The 23,261-nt window shown below is 43.0% G+C and overlaps 1 protein-coding gene and 1 pseudogene across 2 annotated transcripts in view; one reads left to right on the forward strand and one right to left on the reverse strand.

The window, feature by feature from the left end:
- Positions 1-2,595: 2,595 nt before the first annotated feature.
- Positions 2,596-23,261, forward strand: part of GRHL2 (grainyhead like transcription factor 2) — a gene marked incomplete at its 3' end in the record, with an annotated part of 79,866 nt that continues 59,200 nt past the window's right edge. Inside the window, exons 1-4 of the mRNA XM_081111620.1 lie at positions 2,596-2,851; positions 12,848-12,915; positions 18,343-18,733; positions 22,269-22,324. Coding sequence (XP_080967746.1) covers positions 2,615-2,851; positions 12,848-12,915; positions 18,343-18,733; positions 22,269-22,324 — 752 coding nt within the window. The 5' untranslated portion in view covers positions 2,596-2,614. The remainder of the gene's footprint in view (positions 2,852-12,847; positions 12,916-18,342; positions 18,734-22,268; positions 22,325-23,261) is intronic.
- Positions 6,122-6,863, reverse strand: LOC308533211 (small ribosomal subunit protein uS5-like; annotated as a pseudogene). Its single transcript has 2 exons — positions 6,858-6,863; positions 6,122-6,751 (listed from the first exon to the last, which is right to left on the reverse strand). The product of its transcript is annotated as a small ribosomal subunit protein uS5-like (transcript).

Here is a 23,261-nt window from a genome sequence, read left to right on the forward strand (position 1 = left end):
CCTCTGAGATTCGTCAGTCTCTTGCATGCTTCCTTGTCTCTGGATCTCTTTTGTTCGTCAGTTTATTTTGTTCATTAGATTCCACATATAAGTGAGATCATAGGATACTTGTCTTTCTCTGACTGGCTTATTTCTCTTAGCATCATACTCTCCAGGTCCAGCCCACCAACATTTCTGTCTCCAAGTCCAACCTTATCCTAAATGAATAACAATTTTTACAACACGGAAATGCTATTATTTTACTGTTAGATCAAAGCATGCAGATAATACAAATGTGCTCCTTTTGTCAGAGAATTCTAGTATTCTGCATTGCCAACATATTCTTCGCCTTGAGAAATATTCCCCACATCTGCCCATTTCAGCAGGGACCAGCACATTGCTACCTATCCTTCAGGTCTTTGTAGACACTTCCATTCCTCCTAGATTCTCTGATTAGGTTAGTCCCCTCTATCACATACCCTCACGACACCATCCATTTCCCTTCTCCCATTCATCCCTCTGTGGTACCAGCTCTGCCCCACTGGCCAGCAGGCTACATGGGCTACTGCCTATCTCATTCACCACTGTCTCCTCTATAAGTAGCATGATGTCCGATACCTATTGGGCTCTTAATAAATACTTATGGCTATTGCTAAATGACAACTTCATTTTCCCTTTAATTAATGATTCTCATTAGCATTTTAAAATTATAATCAATGTTACCAAAAATTGGTATACCCACACACTTTACAGGAACATAGAACTGTGCAGTGACAGTAATACCTGTTACTTGTATAGCTTGTGCAGTTTAGAAAACTGTCTTATCCATTTTTTTTTTGATCCTGACAATCACATTATGAGGTCAGTAGGGTGGGCATTGCTATTCTGACTTGAGGCCCAAAGAAGCTGAAGCTCAGGCAGTTTTCCGCCACCTTAAGGGGCGAGCAAGGGCTCACTTTCAGGGTCTATGCCAGCCATGGGCAAACTACGGCCCGCGGGCTGGATCCAGCCCGTTTGAAATGAATAAAACTATTGAAAAAAAAGACCGTACCCTTTTATGTAATGATGTTTACTTTGAATTTATATTAGTTCACACAAACACTCCATCCATGCTTTTGTTCCGGCCCTCCGGTCCAGTTTAAGAACCCATTGTGGCCCTCGAGTCAAAAAGTTTGCCCACCCCTGGTCTATGCGATTCCCATAATGGCAGGTAAACCCTTCCACCAGGGGTTTTCTCACTGCCTTCCAGAAACTTGATTATATCCTTTTAATCCAATTCATTTGCAATTGGGTTAATATCCTCTCTCTGGTCCCAAATCAGTTCTACCAAACCACTGGCACAAAGAGTGCAAATCAGGGGTCTAAAGACCATGTTGCATAGATTCCATCCTGCTAGTTGTGAATTTCCTACCCCCACCCCAAATACATCTTACCAAGGTCACTTGTTTTCTGGCCTTACACCAGGGCATGGCACCGGGCCAGCACCTAAAGGACCCGCCACACACTGTTGTGGGTTCACACCAGTTCTCCATCACAAAGTGAGCTGAGAGACCATCTACCCCTGCAAGGTCCGGTAGGAACGTCAGCGAAAAGGGACCTCCTTTAGAACTGAATGACCATCAGAGGCCCTTGGTGGCTTCATTTCCATTGATTAGTACAGTGACGGCCTTCACCTGTCCTGTCCTGTCACAGTGAGTGGGTGTAGGAGCTACTGAAATACAGTGCCTCATTGTTCCATTTTGTTTCCATTTCCATGAACAAGTGAGAGAGGGCCAGGAGATGAGTGCCAGCGCCTCTCTAGGCTCCTGTACTTGACAGCTGGGGCCCTGACCGGGGGGCTGCTGAGGACTGTCATGGTCTTTGGACACTTGAGCTACTGTCACATCCTCTTTAAGAAATTGCCTTGCTTGTCAATTGCTGCTTTACCCAAGTTTGGCTTGGTCAGGGTTAATAAACGCTTACCCCAGCCCCTTTCTGTCAGTTCTCTACTGAAATCTCTACTGCCAGTTCTCTAGACACACTCCTCACTCTCCGCTGATGATTTTTGTATCCTGTAGCTTCTCTGTCATTTACTGTATGGTAGGATTCTGTGGCAGCACTGTCTCATCATCTTGCTTCTTATTCTCATTATGCAGCATATCTACGAGTCTTGTTTGCAGAGTAGCTTACATCGGCTTTTTAATTAAGAGACTTGCAGTAGCCTCTAATTCCCTAGCAATTTCGCGTGTAGATTAAACTAGATGAGACAATTTTTAGTAATCATTAATGTGTGATTACATTTATGTATTGCAGATATTTCTAATTAGAACTCAGAACGAAATGAAACCTGCTTCCTCACAGGGTTTCACTCTAATAGTCATTAATGAAGAATAATCAAATTAAATGATTTGGCTCCTAGAATAATTGGATATGGAAAAACCAAGTGTGAGGGGAATGAACTTCCTCTACTTATACAACCTTTCAAAGACCATTATTACTTCTCACAGACAGTGACGATATAAACCAGGGACTTTATCAATGCCATGTGGCAGGCAGTCACTTTGGTTTTAATCTTCATGTGCCCTCCATTCTGGGGAAGTACACATTAACCATAGAATGTGTATAGTCTTAGTGGGAAAGGAATATTTCTCCGATAATGAACCTCATTTTATTTTATTTTTTTTTTTGCTTTTACAGTAATAAACGACTGGTGGCCTTAGTGCCCATGCCCACTGACCCTCCGTTCAACACCCGAAGAGCCTACACTAGTGAGGATGAAGCCTGGAAGTCATATTTGGAGAATCCCCTGACGGCAGCCACCAAGGCGATGATGAGCATTAATGGTGATGAGGACAGCGCTGCCGCCCTCGGCCTGCTGTATGACTACTACAAGGTAGATCCTGCAGCCCCACCTCCCTCCTCTTCAGCCCCAGGGCCTCCCCTCAGTGGTGAGAAGAAGGACAGAGCCTTTGTCCCAGGCCAGAGAACAGGTAGTATTTCCACACTTCTGTGGAATTCAGCCTCTTCCTGTTCTCATTGCCTCACTGATTTCCCATTGATGAAGCACATCTTCCCACCCACCAGAGGTAGTTTTCATTGGGATAATTACTTCTGTGTTCTCTGTTCACATGCAAACATCTTATTTACATAGAATTCCTACTCCATGTCATATTGCAAACACTTTAACTTGATTATTATTTTTAGTGATTAAGAATATTACATTGTGTAGTAATATTAATTATATTAATTTAGTGATTGCTCAGTTGTTGGTCATTTAGGCTGCTTTTAGATTTCTATTTTATAAAGAACATTCAGGGGTTTTAGACTTTTCCGGTTTATAAGGAATATTTCAATGAATGCTTTTGGGGTAGACCTTTGTAGCCATTTCAGAACCTAAAGTTTGTTACAATTCTGTTTCCATTTGTTTTGGTGGGTACTAAATATTTTGAAGGACCCTTAAAATAAAATAAGTGTAATACACTTATATGACAAATATACCTGCCATAAGATACCTTCAAAATAGGAGTATTTCAAGAAATCAAACAACAAACAGCGATCTGTCTCAACTATAAAAGACTATATATCTGGTATGACCTGCTCCCTTAGAACCAGTGAAGTGTAAAAAAATCAGCAAGTATTTACTGAATGAGGAGATTTATTGCTGCTTTGATTGTAAACAGCATTGGCTAATGCTGGGATTTGGCTCAAAGGTGAGAATGGTGGTGTTTATTTGGCTGGTTGGGCACAGTGAACTTCTTATTTGAGAATAAGAACTGACTGCCCACATCCCCCCCCCCCCCCCCCCCCCTATCATGAGAAAATAACCTAAGAGAAACCATTTTCCTTTTAGTAAGTTTTGGTCTTGGTTTCCTATTTCCTTCCTGCTTACCACTTCCTGTTTCCTTTCAGCCGCCTCTACTTTTGCAAGTTGAGTTGTCCCTGTTCCTCTCCTAAACCAGAGTTTTCATGCTTTCCAAAGATCTGCCCCGAACCCCCCCCCCCCCCACACACACCCCCCCCCCCCCCACCAACTCTGGGCCTGCTCTTCCAGCTTCTTCCCATTTTCCCCATTAAAACACACAGGAGGCTCCTCTGTGGGGAGATGAATGAGAGCCAAGCCACGTTGGCCTTATCTAAGATGCAAGACAAGATATGAGTAACTGACAGGTCAGGCCATTGAGGGGATATTGAATGAGGATATTATTAACTCAAATAAACGAATCTTTTCAAAATGTATACACACTTTAACAGCTGATAGCTCAATTTTGAAAATGAAATGTATTTTAATAAACACTGCCTTTATAATTATTCAAAGTGTGTGTATACATTTTTTTGAGATACTCTATATATGAAGGATTTTCCACTGGTACCCTTGCCCATCTATGCTGATTTCCCCCCCTTCCCAAGAGAGTGGAGTTGGCAGATTTTGACAGTCATCTTGGGAAGGTATAGAACTCCCCCAGTGGCTGCTGACATAGCAAGAAAGGATTTTAATTTTGCGGGGCTTGGACTCAAGATGAAAGCATGTGTTAGAGCTTAAACTACATTTCATGTAAATAGGGCAGTTTCCTCCAGTGAACAGGCAGCACCTGAAAAAAAAAAACAAACCCCAAAAAAGAGCCTGAAAAACGAAGATGGTTTCATGGTAGGCTTTTCTTTGTTTGTGGTTGTTTTATACTTTTAATTCTTTTTTGACTGAGGAGCTCATTTGAAAAAATACAAGGATGCATTCTACATGTTTTGGAGTAAAAATTTCAAAATTTATTGAGGATGGTCCCAAAACACAGAACTTATCAGTTAGACTCATGTACTAGACCAGTCCTTGAAGGTTCAGCTTTATTGGACATTTGTGGTAGTACATAATGTTCCGAAAAGGTCTCATCCTTAGAAAGAATTCACAAACCGTTTCCTTCAAGATAAAAAGAAATAGTCAAAACTTGATAGTTTCATCGATTTTTAAAATCTAGTAACACATCATTAAAGTGACCCTGATTTAATTACTTGGGTCATTACAACTTCTTTTTTGCAGCTTTTATAACTATATTAAAATAATGTTGTTAATAGTTTCATGAGGGCAGGAGGAAATATATTAAATACATTTTGAAGAAATATATTGCTCCATTTTTAAAGTAGATTTTATTCCATTACTGTGAAATGGTCATAATTTCATATATCTTTATTAGAGGGTGATTGTTTTGTATTAATGAAAAAGAAAAACAGATCAAAACAAAAATCATTAGTAATTAATGAAAACAATGTATTTTATTTCCCAGAGAATAATTATTAGTAAATATGTCACCTGGATTACCTCACCTGTTGTACATTTTTAATATTTAAATGAGATGAAATATTGCTTTTTGTAAATACTTAGAGATGCAGAGTAGAGACTTTTCATAAAACTCCATTTGTAGCCAAGTCTGTAACTCTTTCTGTTGAATGATTATTTTCCACGATTAATTTACTAATTTAGGATATAAAATATTTAAAGTATTTCCTAAGCCTTTGTAGATTAATATAATAACATGGCTTTGTTTATTTTATATAAGCTTCACTATATTTGCTTGAAACATTAAAACATTAAAGAGTTAGTCTTGTTTCCAAAAATTTTGTGTCCAAATGATCATTTTCACACCTTAGCCCTTTGGATGTTCCTGTTTATATATGCTGATGTTAAAGTTATAACAAAGTTTAATCTACATTGAGGATAGACTCTTCTGTAGTAAAGAAAAATGTTATCAAAAAGAGTTTAGTTTTTGAGGAAAAACGTTGGGAAGTCATTGTAATAATTCTCTCCACATTATTATTTAAATTTTATACATTTTTACTACCTCTTTAGAATGCTCTCTGATTCTTTCTGTGATCGACACCATTTTTCCTTACTCCTCAGGCTGGAGTGCCTTATCCCTTAGGGGACAGTGGTGGGCTTTGTCAGAGAGGAGTATGTGTGACACACAGAAAATGGTGGTCCCTGTCCTTAGAAGCTGGCATCGGCATATCACAGTATTATACTGTATACATTTTAAAGTCTTTTTTAAAAAACATGCTTAATTCACTTTATTTATTTATTTTTCTTGTATGGAATTATGTGGTGGGTCACAGCTGGAACCTGGATCCTCTGCACAGAAACTGCATAGAAACTCCGGTGTGGGTCTTTACAAGGTGGTCAGTGAATTCCTGATAGGGAGGCGTGGTGCACAGTCTCTTTCCAGAGCTTGGGGGTGAGATAGCTGTAGGTCTTAGAGGTGGCCTTGGTGAAGTTGCCCCAATGGTAGTGCAGCCCCTGGCTGAGGTGTAGCAGTCATGGATACCAGCCATCAGCAGCAGCCTCTTGGGCAGGGGCAGGTGTGTGTGTGTGGGGGCGGGGGGAGGTTGAGATGAGGCCCGTGTCCCTGGGGGCACCATCACAGAGCCACAGCGGTGCTCACCTTACAAGCCAGTGGGGGGCTTGCCAATCTTGTTCCCCTAGTAGCCTCGCTGCACGGGACAGTAAAGAGCTTGGATAGGATGATGGCTTCACAGATGGCAGTGGTTACTTCCTCAGGGCACTTAACATCCAGACTGACATGTCCATTGTAGTCCCCCAGTGGCAACAAATGCCTTTGACCAGCACGGGTCTGCTTTGTACTGGCTTCATGTTCAAAACCTCTTCCTTGAGCGTTGCCTCCAGGAAAAAGTCAATGATCTCAGATCCCTTGATGGGCAAGGAGAAGAGATAGATCTCCTCCAGGGATTTGATCTTCATGTCTTTGTCCCTGGCCTTGCCTCTGGGAGCTCTGCGGCCCCAGTCCTGGCCCTGAACATGACCAATGACCCAGGCCTGGATGCCACTGCCACATCATGCACCCAACCACTGCAGCCTCCCATTCCAGGGCCCTGGGCCCCAGGCCCTTCTTCATCACCTGCATCATCTGCCATCTGTGTTTCCTTGGAGAAGAAATGGAAGTCTTTTCACCTACATTTTTAAACTGTTACCACAGGATCACAGCAGGGAACCCTATCCTGTTTTATGGTTTATAGTTCAGGCAACTAAGTAGGATTTACTCAAGGTCACAGATCAATTCTGTACATTTCTTAACATCTATTCCATTATACAGTTTTAGTTTGCTCAGGCTGCCATAACAAATTGCCACGACTGGTTGGCTTAAACAACGGATTTTTTTTCTCTCTCTCAGAGTTCTGGAGGCTGGAAGTCTGAGATCACAGTGCTGGCAGGGTTGATTTCTAGTGAGACCGCTCTTTATTTCTTGCTTGCAGATGGCCATCTTCTTGCTGTGTCCTGACATGACTTTTTCTCTGTGTGTGTACCCTGGTGTCTTTTCCTTTTCTTATAAGGACATCAGCCCTATTGGGCTTAAGCCTTCACTTAACCTTAATTACCTCCTTGAAGTCCCTATTTCCAAATATAGTCACATTTGGGTTTAGGGCATCAACTTATGAACTTTGGGAATACACAATTCAGTGCTCACCATAAAAAAATTTTTTTTTGGACTTCCGGGCAAGATGGTGGTATATGCGGTACTTGCCTCCTCCCACAACCACATCAAAATTACAACTATATTGCCGAAACCGGTTTGGCTCAGTGGATAGAGCGTCGGCCTGCGGACTGAGGGGTCCCAGGTTCGATTCCGGTCAAGGGCATGTACCTGGGTTGCGGGCACATCCCCAGTAGGAGATGTGCAGGAGGCAGCTGATCGATGTTTCTCTCTCATCGATGTTTCTAACTCTCTATCTCTCTCCCTTCCTCTCTGTAAAAAATCAATAAAATATATTAAAAAAAAAAAGAAAAAGAAAAACCACCTTTAAACTGAAAAATTTTGTATGAACACCACACAGTGTGAAGATATCTATCACCAAGAAATGTTTTCTAATGAGGAAAATTGCATTTAGTATTTAAAAAAAAAAATTACAACTATACTACACAACAGCCATCATTCAGAACTGCCTGAAATCTGGCTGAATAGTAGTCCGACAACTAAGAAATTAAAAAAGAAGCCGCATTAAGACTGGTAGGAGTGGGGAGACATGGAAAAGCCTGATCCCACACCCAAGTGTGGCAGAGAAAAATCAGGAGGGAGCGCTGGCCAGTCCTGTCAACCCATGCACTGAAGGGTCGCGGGTTTGATTCCCACTCAAAGGCACGCGTACCTGAGTTGCAGGTTCAATCCTCCACCTGGTCAGGGCTCGTGGTGCTGAAGGAAACCAATTGATGTATCTCTCTCACATCGATCATTCTCTCTCTTTCACCTCCCTCCCTCCCTCTCTCCTACTCTCTCTACAACACAATGGGAAAAATATCCATGGGTGAAGACAAAAAAAAAAGATCAAAAAAAAAAAAGGGAGGGACATCTCAGCTGCAGAAGCCACACACCAGGCCCCTCAGCCCAGGGTTCCAGTGCCAGGAAGAGACGTCCCCATAACTTCTGGCTGTAAAATCCAGGAGGGATTGAGGTTGAGGGAGATTGATGCTGCTGGAGTCCCAGGCAGTTCTTCTTAAAGGGCCCCAAATGCACCAACTTAACTCAGACTCACTCCCTCTGAGCTCCAGTGCTGGGGCAGCAGCTTGAAAGGCACCAGAAACATAGAGGGAGGAACTGAATTGTTCAGGACAGGGTAAGAGAGCTGGGAGGGTGGCTTTCTCCCGTACAGAAGTGCTAGCAGAGGCCATTGTTCCTTTGATGAGCCCTTCCTCCACACAGAGCCATCAGCCGGGCACCATATCTGACACTCCATCAACCTGGCTATCACTGTTTGCCCCGCCCTGGTGATTCACTGAGGTCCTGCCCCACCCAACTTTCAGGCTCACCCAAGCTGTTTCCAGTGGCTCATGCTTCAGATTTTCCTAAAATCTCTCAAACAAGTAGCATCTGGCCTCAGCATGCCCCCTCTTGCTAAGTGGCTCAGTCCTGCACTAGCAGCAGCTGGCTTTGGTTTGCAGCTTTGCCTCACCTGGGCACCTCCAAGCCCACCACAAGTAGCAGCTATCTGCAGATCACTTTGTAGCTCATGCCATGTGGCCCTGGGCAGAAAACAGGTGGCAGTTAGCCCTGGCCTGCACCTCAGGGGAGGCCCAGAGCCAGCATACACAGTGGACAGCTTCAGATCATGTCGAAGTATTGCCACCCAGCAACCTCCACATGTGACACACTCAAGGGCTGGACTCCTCAGGCATCAGAGCCCTACTGAATAAGTCCTGCTCTGTGGGGTGGTGATCCACTGTGGTCGGAGATCAGTGGCCAGTGGTTGGTGGTCATAGCCAGCCCTTACAGCTGATCAGCCTGGGAATAAACCCCTCCCATTGATGTGCCAACAATAATCAAGGCTCAACTACATGAGGAGGATATACATAGCCCACATGGGGCACACCTCAAGTGCCCAGCTTGGGTGATCAGAGAAGCTGTGCCAGTGGACTCAGAACACCTGCTGCACTAGGCCAGTCTACCAAGCCTGGGAGACAGCAGCTCTGCTTAATATATAGAAGCAACACAGGGAGGCTGCCAAAATGAGGAAACAAAGAAACATATCCCAAATGAAAGAACAGAACAAAACTCCAGAAAAAGAACTAAACAAAATGGAGACAAGCAATCTACTAGATGCAGAGTTCAATGAACTAAGTGAAAACCTCAACAGCATAAAAAAGGACCAGTCAGAAATGAAGGATATACTAACTGAAATGAAGAATAATTTACAGGGAATCAATAGTAGAGTAGATGAAGCTAAGAATCAAATCAGTAATTTGGAATATAAGTAAGCAAAAAACATCCAACCAGAACAGCAAAAAGGAAAAAGAATAAAAAATGAAAATAGTAGAAGGAGCATCTGGGCAACTACAAACATACCAACATTTGCATCATGGGGATGCTGGAAGGAGAAGAGAGAGGGAGAGGGAGGGAAGAAGAGAGAGAGAGAGTGAAAGAGAGAGAGAGAGAGAGAGAGAGCATATTTGAAAAAAATGACAGAAAACTTCCCTAACCTGGTGAAGGAAGTAGTCATACAAGTCCAGAAAGTACAAAAGGTCCCAAACAAGATGAACACAAAGAGGCCCACACCAAAATACAATCATAATTAAAATGTAAAAAGTTAAAGACAAAGGGAGAATCTTAAAAGCAGTAAGGGGAAAGCAGTCAGTTACTTTCTACAAAGGAGCTCCCATAAGAATGTCAACTGATTTCTCAACAGAAACTTTGCAGGCCAGAAGGGATTGATAAGAAATATTCAAAGAGATAAAAAGCAAGAACCTACAACCAAGATTACTCTACCCAGCAAAGCTATTATTTAGAATCAAAGGACAGATAAAGAACTTCCCAGACAAGAATAAGCTAAAGGAGTTCGTCACCACCAAACCAATATTACATGAAATGTTAAAGGGTCTTCTTTAAGAAGAATAAGAAAATAGGGCTGTTGGCGGCTGAACCAGGAAGCAGGCATTCAGAGGGAAGTACGTGGATTTAAGTCCCATGGGATTTATTGTAAGGTCTTTATCTATTTTTTAAAGTTTTTAAAAATATATTTTTATTTATTTCAGAGAGGAAAGGAGAGGGAGAGAGAGATAGAAACATCAATGAGGAGAGAGAATCATTGATTGGTTGCCTCCTGCACATCCCCCAGTGGGGATTGAGCCTGCAACCGGGGCACATGCCCGCACTGGGAATCGATCCCTGACCTCCGTATTCATAGGTCGAGCTCAACCCCTCAGCCACTCCAACCGGGCTTGTAATGTCTTTAACGTTTGTTTTTATTATAGCAGGTATCAGAATTTCATTGTTGAGGCTGAATAATATTCCATTGTATGTATATACCACATTTTGTTTATCCATTTATCTATACATGGACATTGAGGTTTCCACCTTTTGGCTATTGTGAGTAATGCTGCTATGAACATGGTTGTGCTGTGTATTGAATTTTTATGTTTATATATTATCTTTAGTAGATGATAGGAACAATGTTTTATTAATCTCATTTCTACCCAGCATTTAGCAATGCCAGGAGTGTTGCATGTAGCCTCTCAACATTGACATGTGAATGAAGAACTTATAGTTGATTTATTTTATTTTTATTTAAGAAACTAGGGGCCCAGTGCATGAATTCATGCACCTTGAAAGGAACTGGGGGCTGTGAGGCTGCGGGGGGCACAGGGGCGGGTCTCGGCCCATCCTCCGGGCCCTCAGCTGGCCCCTCCCACCACAGTTCCCAGTCCTCTGTCTGCTGGCAGTCCTGCTCCCACCACTGCTCCCAGGAGCTGACGGCGTCGGCTCCGCTCGTACCCACTACTGGCGCCAGCCCCAATCGCTCAGCACCACTAGTGGGTGTGAGTGGTGGCTGCTGGCCCCGATCACCCCTCAGGAGCAGGGGGGGGTGTAAAAGCCCTCAGGAGCGATCGGAGCCAGCAGCCGCTGCTCACACCTGCTGATGGCACTGAGCGATTAGGGCCAGTGCTGGGCGCCGGCAGCGGGTGCAAGCAGAACTGGCGCCAGCAGCAGGTGCAAGCGCTGGGCCAGACTGCAGCGTGCGGGAGCAATGAATTTTTAGTAACCACCAGAGGCTCGCCACCGATGACAGAAACTGGCGCCCCATCTTGGTCTGGTGCCCCCACTCACCTACTCCACCATCCTGTTGTGGCCAATGCCCGCCATGTTCCATGCGCGCCCCCTGGTGGTCAGCACATGTCATAGCGACTGGTTGTTTGGTTGTTCTGCAGTTCGGTCTATTTGCATATTAGCCTTTTATTATATAGGATACTTGTATCCTACAATCTAAATGCTTCTAAAAAATTAACTCATCTAATTTTACTGAAAACTGTGAGGTCTAAAGCTACCATAAAGCCTGTTTTATAGATAAGGAAAGTGAAGCAGAGTTTAGTTAGTGGTAGAGCTGGAGATTTGAACCCACAGTAAGTCTTGACCCTTAGCCACCCTGCTATGATGTCTCCTCAGTCCAGTTGACTGGGCTGGCATATAATCCAGGTGAGTGGAAATTGTAAGAATTGCTAGGGGAATTCAGAAGAGAAACACTTCTCATAAATGCTCTTTTATGTCAAAATAGTGAGGACTGCATTTTAGATGCAGAGGAGTTTGGCTAGAAGGAAGATCTAGAAAGAAAAAAGTAAAACACCCGCCTGCCCCCCCAAACTATCCAACCAACCAAATCCAAACCTGCGATTTCCATGTGTGAACACTATGGCGGAGATATGCAAGCAATCTGAGCTGCAGTAGGGTGATTAGATGGTGATCAGAAACTGCTGGTGGGGGGCGCCTCTCCCAAGCAGTACTTTTCCAATCATGTTTCAGGCAGCGTATCGGCATTGTGGAGACAATAAAAGTGTGTTAGAAGAAAAAACTGTGGAAGCAGGTCCCTGAACTATGTAGAGAGGATGGTAAAGGGTGGCCCAGGTATATCAGATGCTGCTCCCTCACTGAACAGTGCAGTCCCTGCCCAGTTTGCTCCCCATCATGTCAGCACCTGCAGCCCCTCATCAGAGTAGAGGGTCAGTACCTGTTCCATAATAGGATGCTTGTTGTAACTCCAAGATGGTTCCTGTCTGCTGTAGGGCACAGATGTCCAGATCCATCCTTCATTTATTGTATTCCTTTCCCCCATCCCCTCCCAAGGTGGGGAGGGCTGAGGAGTGGCTCAGGTTCAGGATGGTTGTCCATGTCAGCAGTGCACAGCAGAATCGTGATTGTGTGGCCCTCCATTTAGCATCACCCCTTTGTGTCTGGTCCACTGTCGTCACACCTACTCCACCTTTAACCAGCTCCTGGCTATAGCAGATCTGCCGCCTTCCTCTGGAGAGTGTCCCGTTTCAGTGTATCTGCTCCTATTGGTGTCTAGCTCTGCACATGGTCACAGCTGCATCTATGTAAGTCTCACTGATGGTTTCTGACGTTCCCAGGTTCCTCGGGACAAGAGGCTGCTGTCTGTGAGCAAAGCAAGTGACAACCAAGAAGATCAGGACAAAAGGTACCGTGTTAGTTAAAGGAAGATGCCTGGCTTCCAAAAATCTCTTGTTCGATGTTTTTGTTTGCTTGTTTTTTGTTTTTCAAACAGCACTAACCTATAGGAGATAGGGTCATAGCCTCCTCTAACTGTCTTTGGGAGTCTGGGCCCAAACCCGATCTCTTAGTAGGGAGAGAAAATTGCATTTTTTTGATTGTGCATCCGAAGGGTCACCAGCAGGCTCTTGATATACCTACCCACTTCCGGGGAGGCTGAAAGTCCCCATAGTTAGATAGCCCACTGCCGAGGTGAGGTTTCTGCCACTCCCACGGCTGTGTCACTGTGATCAGGCTCCTGAGGGGGTCAGACACTTGGAGCTTGCTTTTGATGAGGTAGAGGAAGAGGCTCTGGGTAGCAGTGGACACTGTCAGCGAGGAGGCACAGGACAGATGTCAGGGAGATCATTACATAATACTCCTTTCCTACAATTTGTATCATTTCAGTCCTGCCTTAGGTACGCTTACTCATCTGGTCCGTGGTGACTGGCGTGTCACCTCTTTTTGACCAAGATGATCCAGACATAAGGAGGAAACTAGAAGGGACTGAACCATCCTGCTCAGCTACTTCTTCCTAAGCGGCCAAATACATCTCTTCCATGGCAGAAGGGAGGGAGCCCCCACAGTATTTCTCAACTGCAGGTTTTTTCAAATGGAAATATGAAGCCAGGAGAAATGAAATCCCCTGCTGGCACTTAAGTCAGACTCTTACCTGGCCTTGATAGGGACTGCTTGTGACATTATGATCTTGTTATATGACTAGCAGTGGGGGCACCCCACCAACTAGCAGCCCCAAGCTGTGGCATCATCTCCAAGGTGTGCCCCAGCAGATGATTATGACTAGCTGCATCTGATTTGCAGATCCACAGGGACCTGCTGATGCCCCATGCTGCCGTGGGCCCTGGGTCCCGGTTGGCAGTAGTGATGACAGGGAATAGGAGGCTGCCACTCTTTAAGCCCTGTAGCTTTTCCTCCATCTAGCCACTATTTATCAAGCAAAGACTATGCTGTCTGCAAGGTCCTGCTGGGGTCCAACCCCAGCAGGTCCAGGGGTTCCCAAAGGCGTAGACGGAGTCGGCGAAGAAGGAAGGACACAGAGGCAGTGTTCAGTTGATCAGCAGCCTAGCCAGGATCTCCAGCCAGGATCTCCAGCAAAGTCCTTGTCTGGATCTCCAGAGAGGTTCTGCTTAGGATCTCCAGCCAGGTTCTGTGTCCATGTTCTCTTGCTAGGTTCTCCAGGTTCTCCAGCCAGGTTCTTCAGCCAGGTTCTCTCGCTAGGTTCTGTCTCTAGGTTCTGTCTCCAGCTTCTGTCCAGGATCTTTTGCCATGTTCTCTCCAGCGAAGTTCTTCTGTCTCTAGGTTCTGTGTAGGTTCTGTCTCCTAAGTTCTGTCTTCTAAGTTCTGTCTTGTTACATCTGTATTTATACCAGTTGATTCCAATCCTATCAATCTCTATTCCAAAGGTTAGGGCGTTTCTTATCTCCATTCCAGGGAGTAAAGATTATGTAGCTTAAGCATGATTGTTCATAGTTAAGGTGATTAATTACCCGCCTGGCACTTAGTTAAGAGGTTTTATTCCCTCCCTAACTTCAGGGGAAAATCCCTACCTGGGGAAACAACCTTTCTCAGAGACCTTGGTTAAAACACATAGTGCCAAGAAGGTGAGCAAACATATTAAGAACAGTATGCCATATATGCCAGGTCCCTTGAAACAGCAAGCATGGACCGGCTCCCGGCAAGGTCCCATATCAGCAATCATAGAGGGATGGGGGCGCAAATGAGTCTCAGATGTGTACTCTGTCTGCATCATAATAGACAAAAGAACCATGTTTTAGGAAAGCATTTTTCAGAACACCTTTCAAGTGACAGGCGCTCATTGTATTTTAATGGTTATTTTTGTGATTTTAATGGAATACCTTTAAGAAAGCTGGCAGTGAGGAATACACAAAACCACCTTGTATAGACTAATTGTGACTTAGTAGACCCTGGCTGAATGGGATTTGGGAGGATATCATTTGATCGGCGGTGCATTCATGAATTAAGGTGCCACGTGCTAGCATGATATCATTACAACTGAGTACAGAAGTTGCTTCTTTGGAAAACAGACTTTCAATGACATAATCCAAAATTATTTTTAAAAGTATATTGAATGCACCATTCTTAGCATTGCATTTTTCTCCTTTTATAATATTTGGTTCAGTTTTAAATTATATTGCAGGTGAGTCGGTATCTCACAATAATTCTTACTTTGTTTTAATCATCCATTTTTGGGATGTCTTTCTAGAACAGTGGTTCTCAACCTTCCTAATGCCGCGACCCTTTAATACAGTTCCTCATGTTGCAGTGACCCCCAACCATAAAATTATTTTCGTTGCTACTTCATCACTGTAATGTTGCTCCTGTTATGAATCATAATGGGAATATCTGATCTGCAGGATGATTTTTAATTTTTACAAATTGAACATAATTAAAGCATAGTGATGAATCACAAAAACAATATGTAATTATATATGTGTTTTCCGATGGTCTTAGGCGACCCCTGTGAAAGGGCCGTTCGACCCCCAAAGGGGTCGCGACCCACAGGTTGAGAACCACTGTTCTAGACGTTCTCCCGCATCCGCTTTGAAAGGCAATGCTGTTCTACAGAGGCCCACCTGCACGTTAAAGGATGCTGCTGAGCCTGTTATCTCCTCATCCTATAATAATGACTCAGCTAGGTTTATACAACTCCATCGTTTGCTCATCTCTAAGAACACCAAAGATCTCTTGACCTACGTTTTTGTTTAGAATTCTGGAATTTTATATGATTTAAAGAATTAAGAAATGGCCGAAACCGGTTTGGCTCAGTGGATAGAGCATCGGCCTGCAGACTGAAAGGTCCCAGGTTCGATTCCGCTCAAGGGCATGTACCTGGGTTGCGGGCACATCCCCAGTAGGAGATGTGCAGGAGGCAGCTGATCGATGTTTCTCTCTCATCGATGTTTCTAACTCTCTATCTCTCTCCCTTCCTCTCTGTAAAAAATCAATAAAATATATATTTTTAAAAAAAAAGAATTAAGAAATGTGGACGAAAATGAACTCTTTACCTATAGAGGAGTTGGTTAACTTGTCATATTTTGGCAAAGCCATTAAGACTACACTAGTTCCAAGCCCAGAGGAGTGGAAACTGGGTAATTGCTTTGGTAGCTAATAAATGTAGACCAACACTTCTACACTCAACTTGCAGGACATTACCCACCAGTATTAATAGTTAATCCTCCACAAAAAGGTCTGGGGTAAAATGGCTTTCAGAAATTCTGGGTTACAATTAAACAGGTGAAGGAATGCCTGGGGGGCCTCTACCGTGTTTGTGGTGTTTGTGACCCACCAGGGTGGTCTTGTTATGGCAAAGAGTTTTTTTGTTTTGTTTTAATGCTGATTTTATCATGGACTCCTTTCTTTGAGGAACATCTATTAACATTCCATGCAAATGTTCTAAATAATGGGGCTTAGGAAATGCTGATATAAATGGGTGGTCTGGGTTTTGGCATCCTCCAGCTAACTGGATTCAGATTAAACATATTTTCTTAATTTTCACTGTGTCCTCTATACAGATTCAGCGCTTGATTTGGCCACGAAAGCAGGTTATTACTTAAAGCCAGAATGTTTGCAGACTTGCGATTTTATTCTTTAAGGGGTTATTTTCTAGAATGATTTGTACAGATCTGTGACAGACTCAGAGAAGTGTAGATATTTTTTCTGTTGGCTGTGTTCATGCGGAGCTATTCTTTCCTCCAGCTTCACTTTGAAGTTTTATCTGAAAAATCAAAGCTGAAATACCAAGTCCTGCTTGAGAGTTAGGCAAGCTCAGAAGCGAATGGACTTCCTTTATAGAGAGGAGCCAAGAGAGCTCAACTCTTGGGAGAACCAATTTTATTAGAATATCTCTCTGTGTGAGAGATGCTGGGAAGCCCTACAAGGAACATGCTAGTTTAAATAAAGCAGACATCAGGGACAGGGCTCCATGCAAGACATGTATTTTCTCTGGATATCCATCAGGGTAATCAATAAATAAGTGAGAGGTGGCCTCAGATTTTACTGACCACAGAGACTTTGCTAGTAAAATCATTTTGTTATCAATAATAATCTTCCATTAACCAGTCTCTCTCTGCTTCTGCTCTCTCCCAGAATTCTTTAGTGTAAATGAAAATACTTTATTCTAGCCTGGCAAGAATTAATTTTCTAAATCCTCCTTTCTCTTTGTACCAGCCAGGAGGTCTGAGATCTGAGAGATCTTCCTTTACAGTTACACACTTCCTTAAGCCCCGAATGTAATTCAGTGCTAAGGCTATGAGTGAGCTCATGTTACTCCTTCATTTAGTGAAAATATTTAAATGATAAAGTCTCACTTCTTACTTTTCCTACAATTTCTAAATTTTAGTGTAGTCCACAGGGAAGTGGAAAATATCCTTCTCATCTGCCCTCAAATGACCATATTAGTTCTCCTGCCTTTTTTAATAAAACTATTTTAAAATGTTTTCTTTTGAAAGTTTTCAAACATCTGCAGAAGTAAAGAGGACCATGTAGTGACCCCCAAATGCCCATCTGATCCTCTTGATCCAGCAGTGATAACGCTTGTTACACTTGCTTAATCTCTACCTTTTCTCTTCCCTTCCTTTTCTTTTTCCGATGGCAATAGAATTTAAAATAAGTCATGCCATTTTACTGCAACTCCTTCTGATTTGTATATCTAAAAAAACCCCAGGACACTTCATTACATAATCTCAAAATCCTTACCACCCCTAACTAAATTAACATATTTCCTTAATATCACCTAACGCCCAGTCCATATCCAATTGCCTCAAAAATCCTGTTGCCTCATAAACGCCTCTTTGGTTTGTTCAGATCGGGATCCAAACAAGACCCTCTCATCATATTTGATTGTTATGCCTTTTTAAATTTCTGCAAGTCTAGAGTAAGCCCCCCATCCTTCTCCCTTTTTCGTGCCTCTGACTTACTGAAGAAGCCAGGTCAGTAGGACGTGCGTGCGGCATTCTGGTTTGTCTGATCGCTTCTTTATGATGTTGGCTAGGTCTTTCTTCCAGCTCCTGTGTTGCCCGAGAGCTGGAAGTTAGATGTAAAAGCTTGCTTAGAATTAAGGTCAACTTCTTTTATTTTTTTTAAAGTAGTACCACTTGCTAGGTGGGGCTGATTGCAGGAGGCACACAGGTGTAGTTGTCCTCCTAGGGATGCAGAGAGCCTTCGGATCCCATTGTGAAGTTCGCCATCAGCCTTTCCTCTGATTGTGATACGTTCATACCCACTGATCATCGCCTGCAGCCGTTATTTTATCAAGGGTTGCAAAACGGCGAGCTCTCTAACTCTATCCTGTTTTGGGGTGGGTTTCAACACACAGAAACTGTCTTGGCACCAGCGAAGCCCAGAGTAACTTGAGCGGAGGAGAGAACCGAGTCCAGGTCCTAAAGACTGTCCCCGTGAACCTGTCCCTAAACCAAGACCACCTGGAGAATTCCAAGCGGGAGCAGTACAGCGCCAGCGTCCCCGAGAGCCCGGCCATCATCCCCGTGTCGGGGATCACGGTGGTGAAAGCCGAAGATTTCACGCCAGTGTTCATGGCCCCGCCCGTGCACTATCCCCGGGGAGACGGGGAGGAGCAGCGCGTGGTAATCTTTGAACAGGCTCCGTACGGCGCACCCGCCATGGCCAGCCACACCTACCTCAAGGATGACCAGCGCAGCACCCCGGACAGCACCTACAGCGAGAGCTTCAAGGACGGAACCTCCGAGGTGAGTCCCCGCCTTTTCGTTAGTAGCAAGAACCCAAATCCAGAACCCCCAGCTAAGTTCATTTTAAATTTAGAAACAAATTTTATTTAAGATCTGTTGAATTTTTTTATTTCTTAAAAATGTTTTTATTGATTTTAGAGAGTGAGGAAGGGAGAGGGATAGAGAGAGAGAAACATCGATGAGAGAGAAACACATCCATCGGCTGTCCCCCACTGGGGATCGAGCCACAGCCGCCACCAGGCATCCCAGGAAAGTGTCCCCACTGGGAATCGAACCAGTAGCCTCTTGGTTCAAGGGTCCAACGCTCAACCACTGAGCCAAACCGGCCGGGCCCCTCAGCTAACTTTTGTTCTCTATTTCCTTTTAAAGTGGGATAAATGAATTGAACTGTGAGTTGACGGCTATTTTTAAAAATGTGTTTGTGTCTTTTATTATGAGCAGGTTTTAATAAACCATTGGTCTAGGTACGTGGAGGAATATTTTTTTTGACGCTTAGCTGACAGATTCCTTTGTTTTAGTTTTGATCTTAAAAATTAAATATTTATAAGGAATGAAGAGATTTTTGTGTGGAAACTTCCTATTTTTTAAAGTTTTTACCTTGACCTCTTCTAGTTTGTAACCTTCCCAATGGGTAGCTGAAGTTGTTTGCCTATGCTTTTAAAAAACAATATAACTTTCTTCGATCTTGTCTGATTGAATATTCAAGAAAGAATTTGTATTTTCAATAATCAAGTGTGTGTATATGTACTTTGTACCTATTCTTCTCCTGTGCCCATAGAGATTACAGAAACAGTGATCTGCGCTTGCTTGTTTGTTTTAAAATCACTCCACATGGGAATGTGAGGTACATGCTTTTTCACTGAAGGGTTGCCCTGATGTTTTTCTTACATGGTGTAGAAATATTCCATTAGTCACAGAAGAGTCCGTGGATGTTGTCCAATGTCAACGAACCATCATGCTATTTGGGGGATGTGTTATCAGTTGTGTTTGTGTTGTAGATAAAGAGGCTGGTGAAAGGAAGCTATTGTATTTGGGGTTTTATTTTTAGGTGCATGAGAAAGTAACTTACCAGAAACTATATATGAAGATTATTCCCACTGTATTTGGAATATTTGGGATATTTTAGCTGCTCTCCTAGTCTTGGAAATCGGTGTTTACCTTGCATATTGTATTTCAATCTGATGTGAATTAAATGGAATGCTCTATTATGATCTTGAGCTGTGGCATTGCCAACAGGCTATAGATTAGGTGAGCTCAGTAACCTCACCAAGTAAATTTCACTAAGGAAAATTCGTCTAAAATCTAGTATTCTTTTAGGAATATTATTAAAATGTCTAAGACCCTTGTTGAATGAGCAGGTTTTATTCGCTAGTAGAGACTGACTCGTGTGTGTGTGTGTGTGTGTGTGTGTGTATAGTGGTATCAGGAAGGGAGTAGTTTGGCCTAAATAATTAAGAAATATATAGATGCGCTACATCAATGGCGATGTTGGCTGTCTGCTTGCCTTTAGGCATCCTACAAATTATATCGAAAGATTTCCAAACAGTTGTGAAAACTTGGTAACTGTAGCCAGAATGGCCCAACATTTTGGTTCTAATTCTTCATACTAAATCATTTAGGGCCATGTGACCCATTAGTGTGAGCATGTCTCATGAAGGATGGTGATAGATCCCAAGTGGACTCTACATTTAATTTTTTTAAATTTGAAAGATAATGTAACAGAATTAAGGGGAAAAATTTAAACTTGAGAATAGTAATTTTGTGTCTAAAACATATCAACTATTTTTTTCATAGTTCTTGTTCACATGCACTAATAGTTATTGGAGTGATTCTTTATTTCAGTCAGCCTATAGACCAATCTCTTTGAGTCTGAACAGTTGTAGTATATCACACCTTTTCATATCTCCCAGGGGATTAGAATTATAGACATTATAAGTCCAATATGTTTTAGTAGGGTAGCCTATCCTCAGGCTGCAGAGCTCTATGGCATGGACAATAAATTTATTCAAGGCCATGTTTATTAATTCTGGTTCACCCTGTGTTGTTGTAGGTTATTACATATTCCTTCAAAGACTTTGGAAATGCATCCCCTCTATCTCTAAAATACTTCCTTAAATATCTTTTTCATCATGCTATCCTCATACTCCAAATTTTCCTAATTCTTAACTAAGTATAAATACCTTTTCATAAATTCGCCGTCTAATAGAACTTTCTGCAACGATGGACGTTGTTTATGCTGTCCCAGATGGTAGCCACTAGTTCCATATGTCAATGTTGTATATGAAAGGTGGCTGGTTGACTGAGGAACTGAATGTTTAACTTTATTTAATTCTAATCAACGTAAATACATTTGGCTAGTGGCTACTGTAGACTTTCAGGTCCTTCCTTCATAACCAGGGCAGGCCTATGTTCTTGACTCCATCTATGTACTGCATTTGTACCATCATTTTGTCTTGAATCATGGTGGTCCTCTCTCACCCAGATTACTTTCTTTTAATTTCTTCAGTAAAAGGTTCTCTTTGGCTCCAAGGGTCGGAGCAAAGTTCACAGTCTCCATGAAATCTTCTAATATTGCTGGTTTTCCCTGGCAATGCCCATTCTGTGCTTTTCCAGTCAGGACACCTGCATGAATAAATGAATGATTCAACATAGTCATTTGCTGTACTTTTGTTTCTTTTGTTGTATTTTTGTTTCTTTTGTTGTTTTTCATATGAATTTACCCACGAATATTTATCTCTCAGAGGACAGTGCCGTATAGTTTTTCTATATTTCTCCTGGCACCAAGAGAATAATAAAGCCTCAAAAAATTCCCGTTAAATGCTTTGCTGATTGATTGATTGATTGATTATAAAAGAAGCTTAAATCTGAATCTTTGATTCTCTGTCATGAACATGTGGCTTCTCAAATAGCCTCCTGGAACAAATTAAGTTTAAAAAATCGAGGTTCCACTGTATAACGCTTATGGTTCTTATACTTCATTCGCATATTTAGTCCTTCTAATCACTATAAGCAGGCATTTTACAGGTGGAGAAAGTATGGCCCTTGCTTCAGTTCACACAGCCAGCAGGCAAGAGAGCTAGATCTTGACGCTACACAGTCCTGCTCTAGAAACTATGCTCCAAAACACTCTACTATAATGCTTGGACTATGATGTGTATAATTCCTGTTCCAGTAACTCAGATTCTCTGACTTGGAATAAGCATTAGAGGTAATAGAAAGTGGAAGAGATGTTTTATATGTTTGAGGAAACAGTTTCCAGAACCTGCAAACACTTTAAGAACACCTGCACACGCGTGAATAATACACAAAGTACAAATGCTTTTTGTTGAGGGCAGTTCCCATCATGCGGGCAACGTGTGGGTTTTGCGCACAAATGGCAGCCCTTTTCGCTACAGCTGGAAATGTAATACCCAAAATATGTAATTGTCCTTTCTAAGGTGAGGACAAGACAGTTTGGATACGTTTATCACTTTTTAAAATGTGTAATAATGACTCACTTCTTGGTTTTAATTTCTATAACTTGGATATTTTGTAGAAATTTCGGAGTGCTTCAGTTGGGGCCGAGGAATACATGTATGACCAGACATCAAGGTAGGTTACCAGGAGATGCCCCTGGAAACTGATGAACGGATGAGCCTTTAAATGTACCCCCAAGCCCTAGCTGGTTTGGCTCAGTGGGTCGCGACCCCTTTGGCGGTTGAACGATCCTTTCACAGGGGTCGCCTAAGACCATTGGAAAACACATATATAATTACATATTGTTTTTGTGATTAATCACTATGCTTTAATTATGTTCAATTTGTAACAATGAAATTGGGGGTCACTACAACATGAGGAACTGTATTAAAGGGTTGTGGCATTAGGAAGGTTGAGAACTGAAAGGGCGAGGGCTATGCCCTCTATCTTGCCCTGAATCCTCCATGTTGGGGCGGAGGCCATGTGCTCGGAGGAGTGCCTTCTTCCTGGAGGTCCAGGCCTCTGCTGGCCACGCCTGGGATTTCTTTGAACTAACCAATGGCAAGCAAGGGATGTGCGCGCCATAGAGATGACCACATCCTGTGTAACAAGACCCAACTTGGCGCCTGGCCAATTGGAGGGCCTACAGTCAGCTCCCCTCCCCTCACTATTAAAGCCCTGATTTTCTCATGAGTAGCACTCGGTTTCCGGTCGCTGCGTCGACTGGATGCTCGGGTCGGGTTAGCTAACTCAATAAGCTTTTGCATCGGACTGGCTCCCTGGCTTGGTTTCTTGGGGATCTTGAATTCTGGGCATAACAAGAACCACTGGGCTAGAGTGTCGGCCTGCGGATTGAAGGGTCCCAGGCTCGATCCTAGTCAAGAGCATATACTAACTAGTACATGCCCGGGTTGCGGGCCCAATTCCCAGTAGGGGGCGTGTGAGGGGCAGCCAATCAATGATTCTCTCTCATCATTGATGTTTTGATGTTTCTATCTCTCTCTATCTCTCCCTTCCTCTCTGAAATCAATAAAAATATATTTTTTAAAAAAGAAAGTAAATGTACCCCCAA

The sequence above is a fragment of the Myotis nattereri genome (genome assembly GCF_964212035.1).
Source record: "Myotis nattereri genome assembly, chromosome: 17".
Classification (NCBI taxonomy): Eukaryota; Metazoa; Chordata; class Mammalia; order Chiroptera; family Vespertilionidae; genus Myotis; species Myotis nattereri.